General features: G+C 43.3%; 2 protein-coding genes across 3 annotated transcripts in view; one reads left to right on the forward strand and one right to left on the reverse strand.

The window, feature by feature from the left end:
* The window catches only part of LOC142664662 (uncharacterized), a 429232-nt gene that overhangs the window by 243403 nt on the left and 158748 nt on the right, over positions 1–27081 (forward strand). The window lies entirely within an intron of this gene.
* Positions 21804–27081, reverse strand: part of LOC142664720 (uncharacterized) — a 28189-nt gene continuing 22911 nt past the window's right edge. Inside the window, exons 2-6 of the mRNA XM_075844009.1 lie at positions 25155–25318; positions 24496–24669; positions 24300–24420; positions 22570–22733; positions 21804–22090 (exon numbers count right to left, since the gene is read on the reverse strand). Coding sequence (XP_075700124.1) covers positions 21881–22090; positions 22570–22733; positions 24300–24420; positions 24496–24669; positions 25155–25232 — 747 coding nt within the window. The 5' untranslated portion in view covers positions 25233–25318 and the 3' untranslated portion in view covers positions 21804–21880. The remainder of the gene's footprint in view (positions 22091–22569; positions 22734–24299; positions 24421–24495; positions 24670–25154; positions 25319–27081) is intronic.

Below are 27081 nucleotides of genomic sequence, written 5' to 3' on the forward strand. Positions count from 1 at the left end.
CATTCCCATACCTAAAATGGCGTCCGCCCCTCGTGCCTCAGGGGGATCTCCCCTCCCCAGCCCTGCAGGTCTCATAGCAGCCCACAGCCTGGGGACAGAAGATTTATTTGCTCAACCTGGAGCTATAGAAGATATCCCTTCCTCTAACCAAGCTGCTTCAGAGGCCTTTATTAAAAATGTGATATTAGCCCTGAGGGGGTCCTTTCAGAGTGATCTTTTAAGATTCTCCACAAAGCTCTCTAACGCCATTGACGGCCTGGGAGAGAGGGTAGATCACGTGGAGGTTAAAATGAGTGAACTCACTAATGCTCATAATGAGGTGGTAGATGCTCACGTATCCCTGGAAGAAGAAATGCAAAGTCTGAAACACAAATTGGCAGACTTGGAAGATCGCAATAGAAGAAATAATGTTAAATTTAGAGAAATTCCTGAGTCTGTTCAACCTGTGATACCTTCCTCCAAACCAGAGGATCTCATTATTGATAGAGCTCATAGGCTCCCGAAACCTAAATCTATTCCTAATGATCTGCCGAGAGATGTGATAGCAAGGATCCATTTTTTCCACACTAAAGACTCTCTGATATCCGCCACCAGACGACTGCCTGCTCTACCTACTCCCTATGAGAAGATTCATGTTTACGCGGATTTGTCCCAAATGACATTACAAGCGAGGAGGAAATTTCTACCGATTACGCTGGCCCTGAGGAAGAACGACGTGGGATACAGATGGGGATTTCCTACCAAATTACTAGTGTACAAGAATGGCGTCCTGCACACCATGGTGGATGTAGAAGGAGGATCAGCCCTACTTCGCAAATGGGGACTTACACCTATATCACCTGCTGTGGTCCCTGCTAGGAGGTCCCCAAAGAGACTTCCGCAGGAATGGTTTGAGAATTCTCGAACCTGATGTCTTTCCGGAGTATTTGGGCTACAATGGAGATCGAGATGGTGTCCAAGAGACTCTTTCCCCCATTGGTCTTAGGCGACTCGCAGCCAAGTTGTCTGGCGGAGTCACCTTTCTCACTAAATAATGTTATTCGTTTTACAGTTTTTCAGTTTCACCTTCCTTTCCCTGTCCTTTTCCCTTGAAATTGCTTATACAAGAATACTGTTATTTGTGTCCAACATGATGTGGGTATGTAACGGCAAATATCTAATACTGTTTTGGATTTATAGAGAGGAATGTATATGTACAGATTATGGCTGTTAAATTTATGTCATTGAATGCCAGAGGGCTTAACTCTCCCTTTAAGAGAGCTTCAGTATGGAGAGATGTTTTAGCTTCTAATACCGACATTGTATGCTTACAAGAAACGCATTTTGCCAAGGACCATAGTCCCAAATTCACCCACCATAGATTCCCGATAACATATACATCCAATGCTGACAAAAAAAAGGCGGGAGTGCTGATAACCTTTAAAGATACAGTGTCCTTTCAACTGCAATCCTCGGTTGTTGATGAACGGGGAAGATCTTTAATTTTGGTGGGTCTGCTCAACAATTGCCAAGTCACCATTGCTAGCATATATGCACCAAACTCGTCCCAAATACGCTTCCTCAACAAAACTATGCGTAAAATCAGGAAGGTAATGAAAGGGAATCTTATAATTTGTGGAGATTTCAACCTAATCCCGAATGCTGAATGGGACTCAACTAATCGGGGTAGAAGCTCTCCCCTGACTCTTTCACCATGGTTACTCAAAGAGGATTTATACGACACGTTTCGTTGTATGAACTCCTCTTCTAGAGAATTCACCTTCTATTCCACAAGACATCGGTCTTTCTCCAGAATAGACCTATTTTTAGTGGATAGATCTTCTATATCGGAAATTAAAACTTCTGAGATAGGACAAATAACATGGTCAGATCACGCTCCCACATATCTCCTTCTCTCTTTAAGTTCTGCTCCCTCTCCTAGATATTCATGGCGGATAAACAATTTTCTTATTAACCTTCCTAAGTACAGAGAGAGCATTTCCTCCCAATTGCGGGAATACTTCTCCTTAAACGGAGCCCCAGACCTAAGTCCATTCACACTATGGAACGCACATAAAGCGGTTATGAGGGGGTTCTTGATACAACAAGGGGCAAGATATAAAAAATTGAAAGCAGCAGCTTTGACATCTCTGCTGGAGAAAATGCGCTCTGTGGAAATGGAACTCCAACAAAATAAGACATCCGCCCTACATGACAAACTCATGACTCTTAGACGAAATTTGAAAGCTCTCCTCATAGACGAATTTGACAAAAAAACTGCAGCCCTAAAGTTGAATTATTATACTTCCTATAATAAAACTAGTAAACTAATGGCGAGAAGAATGAAACAGCGTCAACTCAAAACTAAAACTACGCATCTAGATTCATTGGTTGACGGATCAAAAATTATCAACCCCCAAACAATAGCGGATCAATTTAGCGACTATTACTCTAAATTATATAATTTGAGGTCAGATCCCCACACTAAACAACCACTAGATAAGAATATCCAAGCTTTTTTAGACTCGGTTCAACTACCTTCCTTGTCTCAAGAACAACTATCAAGTTTAAATGCCCCTATATCTCCTATAGAGGTATCCAAAATAATACATTTATCTAAAGCCAATAAATCCCCTGGCCCAGACGGGTTTTCTAACGAATACTACAGAACTTTTGGGCATATTCTGACTCCTCATCTAACCGAAGTTTTCAACAAAGCAATGACAGAGGGAAGTATGCCCCAGGAAATGTTAGAAGCCACGATAGTGACGATCCCGAAACCAGGGAAGTCTCCTACAACACCGGCCAACTTTAGACCCATCTCCCTTCTTAACTGTGATACTAAGCTATATGCTAAACTCTTAGCCACCAGATTAATAGATATCCTGCCCACACTAGTACATTCGGATCAAGTTGGGTTCACAAAAGGGAGACAAGCTCCTGACGGGACTAGAAGGATAATTAATCTCATAACTAGGGTGGGACAGTCTCGGACGCCTTCTCTCCTCCTTACCCTGGACGCAGAGAAGGCGTTCGATAGAATACACTGGGGGTTTGCATTTTCGACCTTGACAAAGTTTGGATTTGCAGGGAACATATTTAAAGCTATACAAGCGCTATATACCAAACCTACGGCTAAAGTCCTTTCGAATGGGTTCCTGTCCACCCCCTTCCATATTACCAATGGCACTAGGCAGGGATGCCCATTATCCCCCTTGTTGTTTACACTGGTTATGGAGCCACTGGCAGAGTCTATACGATCTAACCTCCAAATCCGAGGCATTCCAGTGGGACTCCGCCAACATAAAATTGGCTTATTCGCGGATGATATTATTCTGACTATTACTGATCCTTTGTCTTCTCTGAGAGAAATCTCATAAATTATTGCTAAGTTTGGATTGGTATCTTACTATAAAGTGAATGCATCTAAATCTCAAATTCTGGGGTTATTTATTTCCCCAAGCCTGAAAAAATCCATAACAACTGAGTTCCCATACCAATGGGAAGAGTCCTCCATTCCCTATCTGGGAATCCAAATTGGATACCCATTGTCCCGACTTCCCAAAATCAATTTTGTCCCACTCCTGACTTCTATACAGAAAGAATTGGATCAAATAGCTTCACATGAACCCTCATGGCTAGGCCGTAATGTGTGTTACAAGATGTTCATATTGCCCAAAATATTATATTACCTGCGAATGCTACCAATCCCTATGCCGATCTCATGGTTGTCGAAATTCCAGAAGCAACTCCAAAATTTCCTGTGGGGAGGAAAGAAACCTCGAATTGCAGCATCCCTCTTGATGAAAAGGAAACACAGAGGAGGGCTGGGGGTGCCTAATTTAATAGCCTACCACAGGGCATTAATAATTAAGCAATCGGAAAAATGGTTTAGTGCCCCTTCCGGGGTTAGCTGGCCCACAATTGAAAGCTATTTAATAGGGGACCGACCTCTTTCGCATGTTCTATTGGCATATGCCTTGAGACCTGAGCTCCCCCTTCCCAATGTGCCTACAGTTAGAGCGGCTGTACAAAGTTGGCTCCACTTTATAGCGAGGCCCTCTAGACTACCTGGGAGCAGTGGAATACAGATCCCACTAGGGGTGCTGCAGGTACTAATTCCCAATCTGGGAATCAATCATTGGCCTCGAGCAGGTATCCACTACATTTCAGATTTACTTTCCGGAGCGAATATTAAATCCTTTGGGGATATACAGAAGCAATTCCAGGTTCCAGATAGGGATATGTATAAATACACTCAGATCAAGTCTTACTGGAAAACTTCACCTATGACAGATCCTCAGTTTTCCCCGTCGATTAAAGCTCTGCTCTCTGGGGCGGGTTGGGGAGGGGGGAACCTTATGGCTAGAATATACGATACCTTGAACGGGGATGTGGAGACTTCCAGGCGTGCACACTTTCTAAATTGGGAGAGGGACTTGGGTAGGTCCTTCACTATGGAGCAATGGGAAGTGGCAATCAATTGGACTCTGAAAGCTTCAGTTTGTGTGAATCTCTTAGAAGTCTTCCATAAGGTTCTATTGAGATGGTACTTCACGCCGTCCAAATTAGCGAGGATATACCCTCATACTTCTAGCTTATGTTGGCGTAATTGCGGACACGAAGGGTCGTTATATCACATATTCTGGGAATGTCCGCACCTGACAAACTATTGGTCCAAAATTTTTAGGTTATTATCAGATGTGATGGAGTTTCCCATTCCCCAAGATCCGGGGCTGGCCATACTGTCTTTAGGGATAGGAAAGATCCCATCGGTTTCTCGACGCCTAGTGTGCCACGTTCTGCTTACCGCTAAATTGCTGATAGCCAGGTCCTGGAAGTCTCCAACTCCCCCCACATGTGAAGAGGTGGTGTCGAGAGTGTCAACACATTGCGTATACGAACGTATTTTTTATCTTAAACAGAATAGAATCGAATCATATATGGCCTTCTGGAATCCCTGGATATTGTACCATAAAGTAGCACTAGAAGTGACACAGATATCTGCAATTTTTCCCTCACCTCCCCAAGTCCCCTGATTTCTTCCCCCCCTGTTTACAGTTTTTAGGAAAATTAAAAGAACAAGATGAAGCAATGTAAACGACAATGTTGGTGTACAGGATATATGTTATTGCATACTATGTCAAATGTTGTCTATTGGCGGAAAAATTTTCAATAAAAATTGAATGTTTAAAAAAAGATCCGCCCGGCGGCGGAGCCTGATCGGCTTCCGTAGCTGCCGGCAAGATGGCGCCGGGTCAGGAGCTGATCCGGCGTCATCAGCGGTGTAAGTCAGCTGTACTGTACAGCTGACATCCACCTGTAACGGCAGGAACCGGAGCTAGCTCCGATCCCTGCCATTAACCCCTTCGATGCAGCAATCGAAAGCGATTGCTGCATCGTATCGGTTACTAGCAGATCGCCAGCCCTGACAGGCAATCAGGACTGGCGACTGCTGTTATGGCAACAGGAGACACAATGGTCTCCTGCTCTGCCATTACGGAAGCCGATTTAGGCCCCGCCGGGAGGCGAAGCCTAATAGGCTTGCTGTCATTGAATGACTGACCGATCTAATACATTGCACTACATAGGTAGTGCAATGTATTAGAAAAAAAAAAAAATATCTGACCGTTGGACCTTCAAGTCCCCTAGTGGGACTTGAGGAAAAAGTGTAAAAAAAAAAAAAGAAGTATAAAAAAGTGTAAAAAAAAAAAAGAAGTGCAAAAAATAAAAGTTTGGAAACAATAAAAGTTTCAAGTAATCAAACAAAACACAATCCCCCTTTTACTATAATCAAGTCCTTTATTATTGAAAAATAATAACAAACCATATGTATTTGGTATCGCAGCGACCGTAACAACCTGAGGTATCAAAATATTGTATTATTTATTGCACGCGGTGAACAGCGTTAAAAAAAAAACGTAAAAAACTTTACCAGAGTTTGTTTTTTGGTCACTTTGCCCTACAAATATTAGAATAAAAAGTGATCAAAAAGTCGCACGTATCCAAAAATGGTACCTATAAAAACTATAGCTTGTCCCGCAAAAAACAAGCCCTCATACACCTCCGTCGACAAAAAAAATTAAAAAGTTATGGTTCTCACAACTTGGCGACAGAAAAAATACATTTTTACAAAAGTAATTTTATTGTGCAAAAAGTTGTAAAACATAAAAAAGTGCTATAAATTAGGTATCGTCGGAATCGGACTGACCTGCAGAATAAAGTTAACATGTAATTTATAACGCATGGTGAACGCTGTATAAAAAAACAACGAAAAAAGCTGTGCCAGAATTGCGTTTTTTTGTTTACCTGACCTCCCTAAAAATAGGATAAAAGGTGATCAAAAAGTTGCATGTACCCCAAAATGGTACCAATAATAACTACAGCTCGTCCCGCAACAAACCAGCCCTCATACCGCTACGTCTATGAAAAATAAAATTAGTTATGGCTCCAATAAGTCAGGAAATAAAAAAATATGCAGTTGTGCCCGAGGGGAACTTTCCTTCTGTTTGAAGAGGCGATTTATCAAGGTTCTAAAATTAGGGAACCAGGAAAGGGAGGGCCCAAACATATCCGCTGGAAGCGACGGTGCCCGTATTATACCAGGACAACACTTCCCAGCAAAATTCCCCAAACTGCAAAGGTGCAGAGTGTGGACCAAAAGGGGGATAATAAAGGACGCCATATATCAGTGCGACACCGGCCTGTGCAGAAAGGATTGTGTCACAGCGTAACACACATCAATGGATCATTCTATTGTTTTTTTTTTACCCCATTATTATACCACCTGACTATGCCCCTTATATACTCCGTCCCGCTTACATATGCCCTACATTATAAACGGAAACACCAGTAAGACTCCAAACAAAACTACTACCAAGCAAAATACGCTCTCCAAAAGCCAAATGGCGTTTCCTCCCATCTGAACCCTACAGCGTCCCCAAACAGCAGTTTCCTTCCACAGCCGTTTCCTTCCACATATATGGCACAGTCATACCCGGGAGAACCCTTTTAGCAATTTTTGGGGTGTGCGTCTCCAGTGGCATAAGCTGGGCACGACATATTTGCCACTGAATGGCATATCTAGGGAAAAATATACATTTTTAATTTGCACCATCCGCAGTGCATTAATTTATGGAAAAGACCTGTGGGGTGAAAATGCTCACTACACCTCTTAATAAATGCCTTGAGGGGTGCAATTTCCAAATGGGGTCACTTCTCAGGGGTTTATTTTTATTATTTCACATCTGAGCCTCTGCAGTTGTGAACCAATACTTTGTAAATCGCCAAATTAGGCCTCAATTTTACATGGTACGCTTTCACTCCTGAGCCTGGTCAACTGTCCAGGCAAGAGATTAGGGCCACATGTAGGGTGTCTCTAAAACCGGCAAACACCGCATAATAATTAGAGAGCTGTCTTGTTATGGTGGCACAAGCTGGGCACCACATATCTGGAAAAAAATCCCATTTTCACTCTGCAACATCGAGTTCACACTAATTTCTACAAAACACCTGCAGGGTTAACATGCTCACTACACCCCTAGGTAAATGCATTGAGGGGTGTAGTTTCCAAAATTGGGTCACTTCTGGGGGGTTTCCTTTGTTTTGGGCCCACAGGCGCCCAGAAACCAATCCAGCAACATCTGCACTCCAAATGGCGGTCCTTCCCTTCTGAGCCCTGCCGTGTGCCCAAACAGCACTTTATGACCACATATGGGGTATTGCCGTACTCGGGAGAAATTGCTTTACAAATGTTGGGTTCTTTTTTTTCCTTTGTTTGCTGTGAAAATGAAAAAATTTGAGCTAAAGCTACGTCTTATTGAAGAAAAAGGATTGTTTTTATTTTCACTGCCCAATTCTAATAAATTCTATGAAACATCTGTGGGGTCAAAATGCTTACTACACCCCTAGATGAATTCCTCAAGAGGTGTAGTTTCCTAAATGGTGTCACTTTTTGGGCGTTTTATTTGTTTTTTCCCCTCAGGGGCTTGCAAATGTGACATGGCCACCGCAAACCATTCCTGCTAAATGTGATCTCCAAAAGCCAAATAGCGCTCTTTCCCTTCTAAGCCACGCCGTGTCTCCAAACAGCCGTTTATTACCACATGTGGGGCATTGTTTTACTCGGGAGAAATTGCTTTACAAATTTTGTGGTGCTTTTTCTCCTTCAGTCCTTGTGGAAATGAGAAAAAATAAGCTAAACCTACATTTTCTTTGAAAAAAAAATGTAGATTTTTATTTTCAGGGCCTACTTCCAATAATTTATGCAAAAAACCTGTGGGGTCAAAACACTCACTATACCCCTAGATAATTTCCTCAATGGGTGTAGTTTCCGAAATGGTGTCACTTGTGGGGGGTTTCCACTGTTTTGTCCCCTCAGGGGCTTTGTAAATGTGACATGGCCTCCGCAAACCATTCCTGCTAAATTTGAGCTCCAAAAGCCAAATAGCGCTCTTTCCCTTTCAGCCCTGCCGTGTCTCCAAACAATCGTTTATTACCACATGTGGGGTATTGTTTTACTCAGGAGAAATTGCTTTACATATTTTACGGTGCTTTTTCTCCTTCAGTCCTTGTGGAAATGAGAAAAAATAAAAATTTAAAAATTTAAAAAAAAAAAAAATCGCTAAACCTACATTTTCTTTGAAAAAAATGTTGATTTTAATTTTCACGGCCTACTTCCAATAATTTCTGTAAAAAACCTGTGCAGTCAAAATGCTCACTGTACCCCTAGATAATTTCCTTGAGGTGTGTAGTTTCCCAGATGGGGTCACTTTTGGGGGATTTTGACTGTTTTGGCACCGCAAGAGCCCTTCAAACCTGACATGGTGCCTAAAATTTATTCTAACAAAAATAAGGCCCCAAAATCCACTAGGTGCTCCTTCGCTTCTGAGGCCGGTGCTTCAGTCCAGTAGCACACTAGGGCCACATGTGGGATATTTCCTAAAACTGCAGAATCTGGGCAAAAAATATTGAGTTGCATTTCTCTGGTAAAACCTTCTGTGTTATAAAAACAAAAATTGTATTAAAAATTTATTTCTGCAAAAAAATAATGAGCTTTGTAAATTTCACCTCTACTTTGCTTTAATTCCTGTGAAATGTGTAAAGGGTTAAGACATTTTCTAAATGCTGTTTTGAATACTTTGAGGGGTGAAGTTTTTAAAATGGGGTGACTTTTTGGGGGTTTCTAATATATAAGGCCCTCAAAGCCACTTCACAACTGAACTGGCCCCTGTAAAAATGGCCTTTTGAAATTTTCTTGAAAATGTGAGAAATTGCTGCTAAAGTTCTAAGCCTTGTGATGTCATAGAAAAATAAAAGGATGTTAAAAAAAACAATGCCAATCTAAAGTAGACATATGGGGGATGTTAATTAGCAACATTTTTGTGTGTTATAAGGGCCTGTCTTACAAGCAGATACATTTAAATTGAGAAAAATGCTAATTTTTGCAATTTTTCGCTAAATTTTGGTGTTTTTCACAATTAAATACTGAACATATCGAGCAAATTTTGGCAGTAACTTAAAGTCCAATGTGTCACGAGAAAACAATCTCAGAATCGCTTGGATAGGTAAAAGCATTCCGGAGTTATTACCACATAAAGTGACACGTCAGATTTGAAAAATGAGGCTCGGTCAGGAAGGTCAAAAGTGGCTAAAGAGGGAAGGGGTTAATTATGTGATATGTCAATACACATTTGTTTCACGATCATAACAATTTTTTAGATGCATTTTTTCACTTTATTGATATTTATATAATAGTCAATAAAAACTTTTCACGTTTTCGTGCACTTAATATATTATAGTTTATTAATAGGCGCAATAATATTTTTCAACAGTTATTCATTCGGATTCAGCTGTCCAATTCTATATCCCAACACTTCATAGGTTTTTTTCCTTACCTTGTAGCAGTGTTTGTCCGTGCGCTTGTGTCGGGGGGAGTGGTCTGGCTTCCCTTCGATTCGCGCGTCTGCATCTGGGTGGGCGTGTCTCTGCGGCGTCAGTCGCCGTTGATCCATGCCCCCATGATGACGCGCGGTCGGGGGATTACGGCGGACCCTCTCATTCCTGGCACATGACGCCAACAACTACAAACCTACTGCTTCATGTGACTTACTTTCCTCGGATATGATTGGACAGCTGTTTATTTAAAGGGGAGGCCCCTGCTGGAGAGACGCCACCCCCAGACGAAGGCATTCCGCCGAAACGCGCGTCGGGACTGACGTTCTCTCCTTGAAGAGGGCTATTATGGGTATGTTATGTTTCTTGTCTCCCACATGCTACTCCGTCTAAAAACTATCTTTACCATCACTGACTGCATTGTATTGTCAGTTTGATATTATGTCGGTCTCCAGCACCAGGCTGGTGTTTGATGCTGGTGCTTGAGCATTTTTTCAGTCTTTTAGGATAGATCTCATTTTTTCTGTGCACATATTGTATTTTGAATGCTATCATCTACACAGAAGCTGTAATTATTTTACTAGATAGACTGATTGCTTTAGATGTACATCAATATATCACCCATGGTATTGTCATCCATTGTTACATATATGTCCTCTGCAATTGACAGACGTTTTTATTCATGCTCAGCGTGACTCATCTTTTAATGTTGTTATCCTCAATAAAATGTATATATTTTCTCTAAGTTGTATTGTGTTAATTGTACCCTACATTCTATAGGTTGTATATTAGTTGCTTGGGGTCAATACACCAAGGTTCACTTGGTCTCACTAAGGTCTTGCCCTAGATATAGGTAATAGTACATAATTTATCCACATATATACTGACTAGACCTTTTCCTGCATGTACCAATAGGTTTAGGTCCGGCACTATGTATAACACATTGTCTGACGTGTTACTGTAATGTAGAACTAAGGAGGAACCCCACCTTACCAAACCTCCCAATTCACTTTCTAATATCATTATTACTGACCTCTGGTAACACCTCCTGGAATTTCCTCCTCCACTTCACTCTTACACGGGTGATCGCTCCTCATCCGCTCTTCTTCATCCTCCGCTTTATTATTAGTCAGATCTTCCCCCTAATTTCACATATGTAACAATTCAGTACAATACAGCAGAGAGTGCGAAGAATCTAACAGATCAACATAAGAAACCACCAAAATCTATGACCCCATCTATGACCGCAGGACCATAAAGCTCCACACCCCCTATATAGATCTGGTATAGGGCTCAGCTTCACCTACCTGATTATTCTCTGGGACATTGTGATTTTCCTCTGGACAGTCCTGGGAATACAGAGGACTGGGACTTCTCTCTGGTGGATTTCTCCTACTGGATCCATCTGTAGGAAACACACAGTGACTGAATAGATTATTTACATGGGATGATGAGATGATGGGAGTAGTATCTAGGTGACCCTCAATAGAGGTTTGTCTTTACAACTAATGAACATCCCCCCCTCCTTACACTGATCATCCACTACATCCGTCTCCTCTTCTGCTTCTTTAACTCCTTAACGACCGCCCCACCGTCTTTTGACGTCAGGCGGTGCAAGTACTCAGTCTACAGCGACGCCTTTTGACGTCGCTGTAGTAGAGTGGGTTTAACGGCACCCTGGTGACATCTGCACTAAAAACCGGCTGTAAGTAACAGGTCCGGTTCTTAGTGCAGCCATCCGGACCTGCCGATTTCGTCGTAACAGCATGTGACCGCTGTGACAGCCAATCACAGCGGTCACATGATGTTACTGCATACAGAGCCGCCGGGAGTGTCTAATTGACAGCTCCTGCTCTAAGAACGAGCTGTTGCTTGCAGCTCTGTTCTTAGAGCAGTGATCAGGAGCCAATAGTATTGGTTCCTGATCTTTTGTGATCACTATGAGATCCAATCCTAGTGATCACTACTGTAAAATAAAAGTAAAAACATGTATCTGTTTCTCCTCACTGTTCTAACTGTGGAGAGAAACAGATACAAGTGTGTCAGTGTCCCCACACAAAATCACTTGTCCCTTACACAGATTATTTATATATACATATATATTTATATATATATATATACATATACATATATAAATATATTTACTGTATATACTAAGAATCGTACTATAAACTACTTTCTTTTTAGGGTACGCTGTTAGACGTCGTGTACGCTGTTAGGCCTCATGCACACGACCGTAGCCGTGTGCACGGCCGTGATTTTCGGGTCGGCCGGCTGCGGACTGTCAGCCGCAGGCCGGCTGCGGACTGTCAGCCGCAGGCCGCCCGCAAATCGCGGGACATGCACATGGCCGCCACCAATGTTTTCAATGAGCCCGGACCGCAGAACAGGGCCGTAATAAGACATGCCCATTCTTTCTGCGGTCCGGGCTCCCGGGCCGTGCAAGGACCGCAAAAACTACGGTCGTGTGCATGGCCCCATAGAAAAGAATGGGGCCGCAATTCTCCCGTGGATTTTCGGGGGAATTGCGGCCGCAAAAACACGTTTGTGTGCATGGGGCCTTAGACGGCGTAGGGTACTGTTCTGGGCTTGGGTTTATGGTTTGTGTTAGGCGTAGGGTTTAGGTTTTAAAAAAAAAAAAAAGTGTTCTTAGTTGATTAGGCTTCATGCACACGACCGTGCTCATAATTACGACTCTAATAACGAGCACGGCCGGCCGCTTTTGCGAGCCGTGCTGTCATTATAAAGTATAGCAGCACGGCTCGTAAAATAGAAAAATAGAACATGTTCTATTATTTTAGCGGCACGGGCACCTTCCCGTGAGAAAACGGAAAGGTACCCGTGGGTAACAGAAGTCTATGAGCCCATTATTGCGGGTCGTAATTACGACCCGCAATAACGGGTGTTTTTACGGTCGTGTGCATGAGGCCTTAGTTGATAAAAAAAATTGAAACCGCTAGTTCCATTTATTATTTGCGGTTTAGACTGTATTATCATTATGGCTGCCAGAAGATACAGCGTTGAGGAAGCCTATCAGATGCTATGCTCAGATACGGATTCTGCATCTGAAGTTGAGCTTTTAGGGTATGTGCACACGTAGTGACCAAAAACGTCTGAAAATACGGAGCTGTTTTCAAGGGAAAACAGACCCTGATTTTCAGACGTTTTTTGAGCAACTCACGGTTTTCGCTGCGTTTTTTACGTCCGTTTTTGGAGCCGTTTTCATTGGAGTCTGAGAAAACGGCTCCAAAAACGTCCAAAGAAGTGTCCTGCACTTCTTTTGACGAGGCTGTATTTTTACGCCTCGTCGTTTGACAGCTGTCAAACGACGACGCGTAAATGACAGGTTGTCTGCACAGTACGTCGGCAAACCCATTCAAATGAATGGGCAGATGTTTGCCGACGTATTGTAGCCTTATTTTCAGACGTAAGACGAGGCATAATACGCCTCGTTTACATGTGAAAATAGGTCGTGTGAACCCAGCCTTACTTGAAAGAGACAGCGAAAGTGTCGCTTCAAGGGATTCTATGGATATTAGACCCAGCACCAGTGATATGGGAGACGGCGCAGTTGCCACAACGTCCGTTCAAAGTGCAGCCCCTGAAATTGCACAACCCCACCAAACCGATTTAGTGTGGGAACCCACGAGTTTATTTTCTCCCACCATAAATGACTTTATTGCTACTCCTGGCAAAAGTCCCAATGTCAGTAATTTTTCACCACTAAATTATTTTAATATTTTTATTACGGACCAAGTTTTGGAACATTTTGTGCAGGAAACAAATTTGTATGCCAGGCAGTACATTGCCAATAAGCCTTCGTCACCTAATGCCAGGTTGTGGAATCCCACAAATTTCAAAGGGCGTCTCTCATTCCGTCAATTCATACCCTCAAAAAGTGCAAAATACGGGGTAAAGATCTACAAGTTATGTGAAAGCACTACTGGCTACACATGTGCACTTAAGATCTACGAGGGTAAAGACAGTGAATTTAATCCACCAGGGTGCCCTCCAAATATTGGTACCACTGGTAAGATTGTGTGGGATTTAATTGGCCCTTTCCTACACAAGGGGTATCATGTATACACGGACAGTTTTTATACCAGTGTGCCATTGTTTAGCGCCCTTCATTGTGCCAACACCGGAGCCTGTGGCACAATACGCAGGAATCGCAAAGGTTTCCCACGTCAACTTGTGGATAAAAAACTACAAATGGGGGAGTCATGCACTTTTCAAATTGAGAAGATACTGACTTTTAAATTTTGTGACCGCAAGGACATCTACATGATCAGCACTGTCCATTCAAGTGCAACAGCAACTATTAGAGAACGTGGGGCCTCTGCAGATAGACAAAAGCCTGTGTGTGTCATCGGCTATAACAAATTCAGGTTGCGATGCAGAACGCATTTGTCCTGTACAAAAAAAATCAGCGGGCAGGGCGACATTCTTTGAATTTCAGGAGAAAGTGATTGAAGATCTCCTATTTCAATCTGCAGACCAGAGAGTAGTCCATGAGTCAGAGGATGTACACCGATTTGTTGAAAAACATTTTTTACACCCCATCCCTTCAACATCTAACCAAAAATACCCCAAAAAAAACGGTGTCGGGTCTGCAGCAAACGAGGACAGCGAAGTGAGTCACGATATTATTGTTCCGCTTGTCCTTCCAACCCTGGTCTATGCATAAGTCCCTGTTTTGTCCTTATCAATACACTATGGGCTTTATTACAGTTTTGTTCGGGTTTTTGGTGGACCTCTTACACCCGACAATACTTCTAGAAATAGCGACATTAATTTGGGGAGTAGTGGTCCTTTACTGTATCTATACATACGGTGTGGGACACTGCCCCTTTATATATTCTACAGGTGATTGGTTGTTTTGTGCACATGGCGGTTCCTACCTTGCCGGGCAGGGGCTTGTTATGGTGTACCGCGTCACTTGGCACATTCGTCCCTTATATAGGGATTGATGGAGCTAAAGAGACGTTGTATGACCAGTCACTTTGAATAATAAAGTAATTACAGCCCTACAAATTTTCTTTCATCCTGTGAACATGCTCTAGTTTTCCACATAGCTGGATACATTCTTCCTCCTTTTTTTTGGATATATTGCCTTTTTCCGCCAACAGTTTAATACATTTTCCCACTCTAACTTACTATATATCAGAGCGGGTTGATATACATAATGTCTATGGACTGACATGATTTCAGGACAGCTGCTTTCTTAGCACGACATAGTCATAGGGTGTAGAAACTGTTAGGGACATCTATTTCTCAATCTAGAAAAAGTAGAATCCTCCCATTTTCAAAGCAAAATGTGTGTCCTGAAAGCCTCCGGGTGCTCCCTTCCTTTTGGGTCCTGCCGTGTGTCCAGGAAACACATTAGGGCCACAATGGGGATATTTTTGAACACAGGAGAAACAGGGTGATACATTTTCTGGTGCATTTCCTTATTCTCATGTTTTCTGTACAAGAAATCTGACCTTAAAATGACACATTTGTGAAAAAAAGTGAAATAAAATTTTCTTTACACCTGCTTTGCATTAATTCCTGCGAAAACTGTGGGGTCAAAATACGTAGTACACACCTAGATGAATACCTTAAGCGGTCTAGTTTTCATAATGGGGTCATTTATGGGGAGTTTCTATCTTTTTGGCAGCTCAGTGCCTCTATAAATGTGGAATGGGACCTGAAACATTTTCAAGCAAAATGTGTGTCCTGAAAGTCTTCGGGTGCTACCTCCCTTTCGGGCCCTGCCGTGTGTCCAGGCAACGCATTAGGGTCACAATGGGGGCATTTTTGAAAACAGGAGAAACAGGGTGATAGATTTTGGGGGGTGTTTCTTCATTCTCATGGTCGCTTTACAAAGAAATCGGTCTTCAAAGTGATACTTTTATATAAAAAGTGGTTTGTTTTTTTTATTTCACCTGCTATGCATTCAATTTAGCAAAAAACTGTGGGGTCAAAATACTCACTACACCCCTAGATAAATACCTTAAGGTGTCTAGTTTTCTAAATGGGGTCGTTTATGGGGAGTTTCTATCGTTCTGGTAGTTCAAAACCTCTCCAAATGTATAGTGGGGCCTAAAACATTTTCAAGCAAAAATTAGACCTGAATGCCTCCGGTTGCTCCCTTCCTTTCGGGCCCTGCCGTGTGTCCAGGCAACGCATTAGGGTCACAATGTGGGCATTTTAGAAAACAGGAGAAACAGGGTGATAGATTTTGGGGTGCATTTCTTCATTCTCATGGTCGCTTTGCAAAGAAATCGGTCTTCAAAGTGATACTTTTATGAAAAAAGTGAAATTATATATTTTTACGCCTGCTTTGCATGAATTCTTACAAAAAAACTGTGGGGTCAAAATACTTACAACACCCCTTAATAAATACCTTAAGGGGTGTAGTTTGCAAAATGGGGTCACTTGTGGGGGTTTCCACCATTCTGACACCTATGAGCCTCTGAAAACCTGGCTTGGTGCAGGAAAACAAAATGTACTTCAAAATTTATAAAATCATTACTAAACTTGTAAGTCTTCTAAATTGCTCAAAAAAATATTTTTTTTTTCAAAAGTGCTGCCAAAATAGAGTAAAGCGATGGAAATATATATTTAATAAAAAAAATTGTACAGTATGTATGTACATATGTGAAATATTGCAGTTAAAAATAGGGAAAAATGATAATTTTTACAAAATTTCTTCAATTTTTCTATTTTTTCATTAATTTCCGCAAATCGTATCAGTCTACTTTTACCACTAAAATGAAGTACAACATGTGACGAAAAAACAATGTCAGAATTACTTGGATATTCAAAACTTTCGCAGAGTTATTCTCTGATAAAGTCAGACATACCAGATTTAACAAATCTGGCTTTGTCATTAAGGTCTTTTCAGGCCCGGTCATTAAGGGGTTAACCTCAACCTTAATATCAATCAGATTTTCACTCTAAAAGGGCACCAATTTTTTTTTTAAATGAACTTGGGTTCAATGACTTTATAGCAGAGGTGTAGTTTGGATCTTCAGCACCCGGGGAAAAGATTCAGTTTGCCCCCCAACATCTCCTTATCCCTCGCCATGTTTGCTTTCTCTACCAATCAATGAGGTGTCATTTTTTTTAATGTAACGAGTATAAAACCATTAGTACATTTTACAAGCGATATAGTTCTAGAAGGAAGTTACCAGAACAATAAATGAAAATAAAATAAATGAATGAGGTCAGTGCCGGACTACAACAGATTGTATAACGGAGGCTAATGAGACTACATGGTGACATAATGAACAGCCTTCTCTCGTAGATAGTGTCACACCCCCCTGTAATTAGTGCCACACAGCCCCCCTGTAGTTACTGCCACACACACCCTTGTAGATACACCTATATAAACAGCCCCTCCTGCAGATACTGCCACATCCCCCCCTTGTAGATACTGCCACATCCCCCCCCCTTGTAGATACTGCCACACACCCTCCTTGTAGATACTGCCACACACCCTCCTTGTAGATACTGCCACCAACTCTCTTGTAGATACTGCTATATAAACAGCCCCTCCTTGTAGATACTGCCCCACACCCCCCTTGTAGATACTGCCACCAACTCTCTTGTAGATACTGCTATATAAACAGCCCCTCCTTGCAGATACTGCCACACAGCCCCCCTTGTAGATACTGCCACACCCTCTTTCAGATACTGCCACACACTCCCTTGTAGATACTGCTATATAAACAGCCCCTCCTTGTAGTTACTACCACACAACCCCCTTGTAGATACTGCCACACAGCCCCCCTTGTAGATACTGCCACACAGCCCCCCTTGTAGATACTGCCACACACCCTCCTTGTAGATACTGCTATATAAACAGCCCCTCCTGCAGATACTGCCACATCCCCCCCTTGTAGATACTGCCACATCCCCCCCCCTTGTAGATACTGCCACACACCCTCCTTGTAGATACTGCTATATAAACAGCCCCTCCTGCAGATACTGCCACACCCCCCCTTGTAGATACTGCCACACATCCTCCTTGTAGATACTGCTATATAAACAGCCCCTCCTGCAGATACTACCACATCCCCCCTTGTAGATACTGCCACATCCCCCCCTTGTAGATACTGCCACACACCCTCCTTGTAGATACTGCTATATAAACAGCCCCTCCTGCAGATACTGCCACACCCCCCCTTGTAGATACTGCCACACACCCTCCTTGTAGATACTGCTATATATAAACAGCCCCTCCTTGCAGATAGTTCATAGAAACAATGCCTGTCATGCTGTATGTACTGTAGTTTGTTCCCCTCTTGCAGCCGCCTCATTCGGGGAGTATGTATTGTGCCCAGCTATGAGGTGCGGGCCGGAAGTGGGGAGCTTTCTTGTCTGCAGCATGAGCACAGCTAGGTGGACATGACTAAGCATGAGCCGGAGGCACGATATATACTGCTGTGCTGGTGTGGCGAGGTAAAGGGGGTCACATCCACCGTGCACACTGCAGGCTGTATTGTCTCAGTATTGCAAGGATGGAGTTTGCCCAGGGAAGCTCCAGTGATAACTTTTCAGTTACATCATTGGAGCTTCTCACCTTATCGGTTTAACGGAGTCCTGTGACGGATGCCATATAGTGCCATCTGCCAGCTATAGGCTCCCATTGTAAAAAAATAATAATTATGTTTAGGGTATATGTTTTTTACTGGACTCCGCAGGATGGAATAGTGTAGTGTACTACGCTATTCTATACAGTTTTGTAGCTGTATACTGACGTATATCAGCCCGACGAAGGCCAAAAAGATGGTTCAGTGAGACGCCTCAGGTAATGGTTCAAGGTATGGCCATAAGGTTTCTTATATACAAAGATATTAAAATAATCCTGTATCAACTATGAATAATACGGTGGCAATGTATACTGCAGATAATACAATAAAGATAGTAGAAGAGCAGAATTTCTCCTTGTTGTTTACTAAACCTTTCTTACTAAGAGTGATAGAATCGTGAGAGAAGGGAAATGTAGGAGAACTTCACTATGGAATGACCACTTGCTCCACTTTGCCTGAATTTTGAATAATTAAATAAACTTCAGAATTATTATTGGATTTTTGGATTTGAATATTTTGCTTTCTGAACACATTTAATTTTGGGTGGAGATTTTGTTGTATAATATCCGTGTTTGGCTCTAACGCACTGAGGATAAGGGGCCACAACTTCTTGTTATCTTTAGTTTCAGACACTGAAAATAAAAATAAAAAGTAATGTAGGATCATATGATTTACCGGCTTTTAATTATGAGCGGATGTAATTTAATATTGTACTACTTACAGGTTATGTACACCTTTGAACTGAATTCTTTTTATTGTTCATTTGCTTCCTAAATGTAAAATTAAGCAACTTACTAAATTAAAAGGTCATTAAAAAGCTCCTACCACTTGGCTGCTGTAGAGCCTGTGTAACTCCTGTAGACAGCTGGTCTCCTGCAAATTGTAACTCAAATCCGTCACTCCACTGCTGCTGACGGCTGACTCAACCGCTCTCCCTCCTTTGTGTATGTATGTATGTATGTATGTATGCGTGTATGCGTGTGTGTATACATAGCAGGTCCGAGTATAGAGAAATCATCTTGATAGCCTGTGTGCACTCCTTCCTATCTTCACTAGGATACTAACAGCTTGTGTGATCTTGTCTGTGCAACTCTCCGCTGCCATCTCTAACACTGAGAGAAGGGAGGGGGAAGAGCAGTTGAGTCAACCATTAGGAGCAGTGCACTGACGGATTTGAGTTAGAATCTGCAGCAGACCAACTGTCTACAGGAGTTACACAAACTCTACAGCAGCCAAATGGCAGAACATTTTAATGAAGACTATTTAGAAAGTTGCTTAATTTTGCATTGAGAAAGAAAATGGACAATAAAAAGCCTTTAAAAGGAACTGGTTAGTAGGTTTAAAGCCACTAAATCACCAGCATGCCATCATGAAGCCGGAGTTTAGCGCTCTAAACTTGCTTACCTCAAAAAGAGGACATCTAGGGAATGGTTAGTAAAGTAAATGACAACTTACCGGAAGAAGTCCAGCAGCATCGGGTGCATGCACATATGAAGCCGAGGACACTACACCTCACTTTACTGTGCATGTGCAGTGAACTGTCCTCTGCTTCATATGCGCCTGATGTCGCTCCCGAGCTCCTTTCGGTAAGTTGTAATTTACTTTACTAACTATTCCCTAACGTCTGTTTATGAGGTAGGCAGGTATTGAACACTAGACCCCGGCTGTATATCGGTATGCTGGTGGTTTAGTGGCTCCAAACCTACTAACAGCTTCCCTTAGTTATTATTGGTTGATAAAGGTTTCTAAGAAGGTGTGAACCTCTACTGTTTCGATATCAATGTATTTCTAGGTTATTAATTATGTATAAAATCAGCTGCACGTCCTGAATATATGTTATAGAATCACTGGTTGTGCAATTCCCAAAAGTCTGCTGGAGACCGTCGGGAGTAAGCGTGCAAATAAAACCGCAACCCCAAATCCGTCACAACTTTGATCGAAAGAATCTAAGGCCACTCTGAGGTATTCGCCAGAGCCCACCGCAAGGCGGGATGGTTTTTGATGCACAGAACCCAGGTTGTTCTAACAGAATTCAGTGTTGAATAAGGGGTGCAATGCAGGCTACACCTGAACAGGTAACCAGACAGCCAGAGGGTAAACAGAAAGTCCAAAACAGAGCTAGTGGAAATCAGGTACAGCAGAGGTCACAACCAGCTGGGAGCAGATAATCAAAACCGGTAAACAAGGTGTTAACGAGAGACACGCCGAGGTCAGTTTCCAAAAAGTCCAGGGCACATGGTAAGTGAGAGCTTGATCACAACACCTAAGAAAGGAGAAAATTCACAAGCAAAGAAAGCGGGAGGAGGCCAGGTATAAATACCCCACCCTACACCTGACAGGAAGAAGACAAAGTGGGACAGGCTCAGGAAGGAAACAGAACCCCCCAGAAGCTACATCAGTAGTCATGGCGATCTTAAAGACACAGACGCTTCCTAACAGAATACAGATAAATCAGAACAGAATCTTAAGGGCGTCTGGTCTCCTTACACAAGGTTAGAAGCTCATACCACAAATAACAGGGGGCTGATATTAACCCCTTCCAGCATCGCTCCTTACATGTTCAGCACAGGCAGGAGGTAAAGTAAGGAACGTCTGTTTGGCGCTCAGGCATTAACCCCATCAGGAACGTCTGACAAACTCTCCGATTGTATGAGCAGGATGACAAAGGGAAATCATTGTGTGTGGGCGGGGGGAGCAGGACTCACAGGCTTTCTCTAGGAGTCCTGCCAGTATTTATACCGTTCTTTACATGAAAATACTGAATGATGTCATAGAAAACGTTATATCCCAGATCTCAGCGTCTACCCCCCGATCCCATGCTGCCCTCTGATAGGGGAACATAAGAGACCTGACACATCCACACTAAATGGATTGTTCTAACTAGACAAATCTTCTCAAATAGGAGGCTGGTCCAGAGAGTAGCCGTGCGCCATGGGTCCTGCCGCTGAAAGATCCAACAATCAGCTCATATCACCGGACAAAACTGCGGGCGGTCACATAATTAATATGTATGTAATATTACACAACTCCCAATCACATGAACACCAACAATAGAACTACAAATTCATGCACCTGCTGCAGAAAGAACCACATTCAGATATATGGAAATTTCTGCGTGTGAACATAACCTAGTGCAGCACTGCAGCAAAGCGAGGATTGTGTGATCAGAGATGAGGAATCGCCTGTTTATACTGCACATGACGAAATTAACACTTCAAAAAATAAACATACAACATATAATATCTATATCTTCTTACCTTGTGATGTGCGCGGCCGATAGTCCTCCATCATGACCTCCTCGTACAGATCCTTGTGTCCTTCTAGATACTCCCACTCCTCCATGGAGAAATAGACAGTGACATCCTGACACCTTATAGGAACCTGACACACACAATGATACAGTCATCACCCAGACACCTCCAGTGCTGTTACTGTAGAATTTCCCAGCATTCCCACAGTGTCACCTCTCCAGTCAGCAGCTCAGTCATCTTGTAGATCAGTTCCAAGATCTTCTTCTCATGTATCCGGGAGTGAAGGGGAGGCTCTGTGATGGGGCTCTGACTACTGCTCCATCCTCCTGACTCATGGATGATGGGAGTCGTACAGTCACCCGATGTCTTCTTCACTATTGTGTACTCCTGTGTATGGAGAGAGACACTTAGAGAACTGAACACAGTATTCCACCTCAGTAGAAAGAGGGAGATTGTGACCCCGCTGTATAGAGCTCTAGTGACCCCACATCTGTAATACTGGAGACCTCACCTACAAAAAGACATTGAGAAAATAGAACGAGGCCAAAACTAAGAAGGAAATAATATTGGGGGACTAGATGGACCATGTGCTCTCCTCCTGCCGTCATCTTCTATGTTTCTATATAGAGGTCATCCCGATCCTCCTGGTTCCTCGTCATTCTCATTGCTCTACAACATTACTATTGCTGCATTGGTGACATGACACATAACTGACCATATTGGTGGCTGATCTTCAGCTTTTCTGCTGGTGGCTTCTTGACGTCACTTGGAAGGTCTGGACGCTGTTATACAGGACACTGGATTCTTCCTATTACGTATTGTCCCTTCCCTATGTGTGACTTGTTCTATAATGTAGAAAAGTTTACCTCTCCGCTCAACAGGTAGATGATCTCCAAGGTGAAGTCTAATATTCTTCTGCTCATCTCATTCCTGTCCTTGTCCATCCTTGGTGGGTCATTCAGGAGAAGGAACGTTGTGGTGGAGAAGATGAGAGAACTGGAGGAACTGGAGGATCTAGTACTGCAGACGTCTTTATGGAGAAAGAAGAAGATGGAGATCATACAGGGGACAACATCATGTGTGACATACAGAACCTCACTTATTCATCATTGAGAGAAACATCTTCTCAGAGCCGTCACCACATGGAATAAAGGGGTATTCCCAACACGGACATTTCTCCCCAGGACAGGCCAGAAATGTCTGGTAGATGCAGCTCCACCTCTGGGTGGCCTATAGGAGTTACAGAAAGCTCCTAACAAGAAGTGAATGGAGAGACATAATCTGCTCAGGTCCTCCTGCTATGTAATTTGCTGCCAACGGAACAGACTGGTGGTCAATGTGACTTAATACCCCCCTAATATAAGTCTTTACAGATATTAGAAGTTACCTCAGAGATCCTGGACCTTCAGAGACATCTAAATTTCGTATTTATTACAGTAATGACCTATTCCTTCTAGATTGTTTTACCACGGTTCATGGAAATCAGCCGCCCAGTGTGCACGCACGGGAGGCCACGGTGCCCAGTCCTCTGCTTCTACATTACTCTGTGCTCCTCCTTCTAGACCTGTCCTCTGCTTCTACATTACTCTATGCTGCTCCTTCTAGACCTGTCCTCTGCTTCTACATTACTCTGTGCTCCTCCTTCTAGACCTGTCCCCTGCTTCTACATTACTCTGTGCTCCTCCTTCTAGACCTGTCCTCTGCTTCTACATTACTGTGCTCCTCCTAGACCTGTCCTCTGCTTCTACATTACTCTGTGCTCCTCCTTCTAGTCCCGTCCTCTGCTTCTACATTACTCTGTGCTCCTCCTTCTAGACCTGTCCTCTGCATCTACATTACTCTGTGCTTCTCCTTCTAGAGCTGTCCTCAGCTTTTACATTACTCTGTGCTCCTCCTTCTAGACCTGTCCTCTGCATCTACATTACTCTGTGCTCCTCCTTCTAGACCTGTCCTCTGCATCTACATTACTCTGTGCTTCTCCTTCTAGAGCTGTCCTCTGCTTCTACATTACTCTGTGCTCCTCCTTCTAGACCTGTCCTCTGCATCTACATTACTCTGTGCTTCTCCTTCTAGAGCTGTCCTCAGCTTTTACATTACTCTGTGCTCCTCCTTCTAGACCTGTCCTCTGCATCTACATTACACTGTGCTCCTCCTTTTAGACCTGTCCTCAGCTTCTACATTACTCTGTGCTCCTCCTTCTAGACCTGTCCTCTTCTTCTACATTACTCTGTGCTCCTCCTGCTAGACCGGTCCTCTGCTTCTACATTACTCTGTGCTCCCTCTCCTAGACCTGTCCTCTGCTTCTACATTACTCTGTGCTCCGCCTTCTAGATCTGTCTACACTACTCTGTACTCCTCCTTCTAGACCGGTCCTCTGTGCTCCTCCTTCTAGACCTGTCCTCTGCTTCTACATTACTCTGTGCTCCTCCTTCTAGACCTGTCCTCTGCTTCTACATTACTCTGTGCTCCTCCTTCTAGACCTGTCCTCTGCTTCAACATTACTATATGCTGCTCCTTCTAGACCTGTCCTCCGCTTCTACATTACTCTGTGCTCCTCCTTCTAGACCTGTCCTCTGCTATAATATCTATTTCTTACCTTGTGATGTGCGCGGCCGGTAGTTCATCATGACCTCCTCGTACAGATCCTTGTGTCCTTCTAGATACTCCCACTCCTCCATGGAGAAATAGACAGCGACGTCCTGACACCTTATAAGAACCTGACACACACAATGATACAGTCATCACCCAGACACTACCAGTGCTGTTACTGTAGAAATTCCCAGCAGTGTCACCTCTCCAGTCAGCAGCTCAGTCATCTTGTAGATCAGTTCTAAGATCTTCTTCTCATGTATCCGGGAGTGAGGGGGAGGCTCTGTGATGGGGCTCTGACTACTGCTCCATCCTCCTGACTCATGGATGATGGGAGTCGTACAGTCACCCGATGTCTTCTTCACTATTGTGTACTCCTGTGTATGGAGAGAGACACTTAGAGAACTGAACACAGTATTCCACCTCAGTAGAAAGAGGGAGATTGTGACCCCGCTGTATAGAGCTCTAGTGACCCCACATCTGTAATACTGGAGACCTCACCTACAATAAGACAGTAAGGAAATAGAACGAGGACAAAACTAAAAAGGAAATAATATTGGGGGGGACTAGATGGACCATGTGCTCTCCTCCTGCCGTCATCTTCTATGTTTCTATATAGAGGTCATCCTGATCCTCCTGGTTCCTTGTCATTGCTCTACAACATTACTATTGCTGCATTGGTGACATGACACATAACTGACCATATTGGTGGCTGATCTTCAGCTTTTCTGCTGGTGGCTTCTTGACGTCACTTGGAAGGTCTGGACGCTGTTATACAGGACACTGGATTCTTCCTATTACTTCCTATTATGTATTGTCCCTTCCCTATGTGTGACTTGTTCTATAATGTAGAAAAGTTTACCTCTCCGCTCAACAGGTAGATGATCTCCAAGGTGAAGTCTAATATTCTTCTGCTCATCTCATTCCTGTCCTTGTCCATCCTTGGTGGGTCACTCAGGAGAAGGAACGTTGTGGAGGATAAGATGAGAAAACTGGAGGAACTGGAGGATGTAGTACTGCAGACGTCTTTATGAAGAAAGGAGAAGATGGAGATCATACAGGGGACAACATCATGTGTGACATACAGAACCTCACTTATTCATCATTGAGAGAAACATCTTCTCAGAGCCGTCACCACATGGAATAAAGGGGTATTCCCAACACGGACATTTCTCCCCAGGATATGCCAGAAATGTCTGGTAGATGCGGCTCCACCTCTGGCCGTGCTCGGCTGTTTCTGGAACTCCTATACAAGTGAATGGAGAGTCGTGCACATGTGTGGTCACCTCTCGATTCATTCTCCACCTGGATGCAGTCATCACCTCACCAGGCGGGTCGGGGGACCCCCGTTCTCCACATAGAGGTGGGCCCCCCACATATCAGACATTTATGGCATATCTCTCAGTCGAGAAGAGTAAAATGAAGACACCCCCCCCCCCCCCAGACAATGAAGACCTGACTCCTGACAACCTGACACATGGTGGATACTGGGGAGACATTGCTGACATCTCACAAGACGTGGTGCACACTATGCAGTCAGTGTTTGATATGAACTGTGAGGTTCTGCAGCAGCTGAGGCAACATTATATATAGGGAACATGCAGTGTGATCTCTTATCATCATGTTATAGCGCAGGTGGAGCGGAGCAGAGTGATACATTGTTTTGTGGGATAAGATTCTGTATAGACTTTTATTTTACTCATTTAACCCCTTCCTGCACAGGACATTTACCGCTCAGGAGTTGTTCACATGACATAGGGAAGACCGGACACCTGCTGCAAAGGCCGGAGACGACTACGATTATAACCGTTTCACCCCTTCGATGCTGCGGTCAATAGCGACTGAGGCATCTAAGTGTTTGGGAGGGGGCTCCTCTGTGAGATCATCCTCACCTCGAGATTGTGGAGCAATGATGAGATGTCAACTTAAAAACTAAACTAAAATATCATCATTTATAAGTCCGGTCATTATTTTTGAAGTGATAAAAACTTCACCTTACAAAGCGTTTTATTCTGGATGTTTTTGAACTATAAACTATTAACTATTTCACTGATAAATGATGATATTTTACGACTTCTTTCAGTGTGAAGTATAAGGAGCTCAGAATCATTATTGTAAAGTGTCTTCCCATTTGCGGTTAGGACTGGATGACATTATTCGGAATGGTGTACGAGTTATTCCAGAGAGACCCCAACACGAGGACAACGTCTCCCCCGAGTTTATGTGAGAGTGAAATACGGAGTCATACTTGTCTCTCCACTGAAGGTTATTTCCACCGTGGTCATAAAAAGCTGATCCTGGAATTATAACAGAGCTACAAATAGTTCTTCATCTTGTACAGATAACGGGGTGTCACTAGTAAGACAGATATAGATTATACACATCACGTCATTTATCTCATCCGCTCTCTACAATGTCAGGGTCAATATGTCAGTTGTACAACATTAATGGTGCGAATACATAAACCTCTTCTAGACCGTAACAAGAAAGACGCCAGAAATCCATCAGTCATGTCCAAAGACGGCCATCCCCATGACAACACTGGGGGGGGGGGGGGGAGAGAAGTATGGAGCGGTTTACAGGCAGCTGACACCTCGCACTAAGGCCTGATTCAGACGAACGTGGCGCTTTTGCGCATGCAAAACACGCGGCGTTTTGCCTGCGCAAAAGATACTTACCTGCTCCGTGAGGCAGCAGCATATGATGCGCGGCTGCATGGTTTTCGCGCAGCCGCCATCATTATGACACGCCATTCGGATGTTTGTAAACAGAAAAGCACGTGGTGCTTT

The sequence above is a fragment of the Rhinoderma darwinii genome, chromosome 1 (genome assembly GCF_050947455.1).
Source record: "Rhinoderma darwinii isolate aRhiDar2 chromosome 1, aRhiDar2.hap1, whole genome shotgun sequence".
In the NCBI taxonomy this organism is placed as follows: domain Eukaryota; kingdom Metazoa; phylum Chordata; class Amphibia; order Anura; family Rhinodermatidae; genus Rhinoderma; species Rhinoderma darwinii.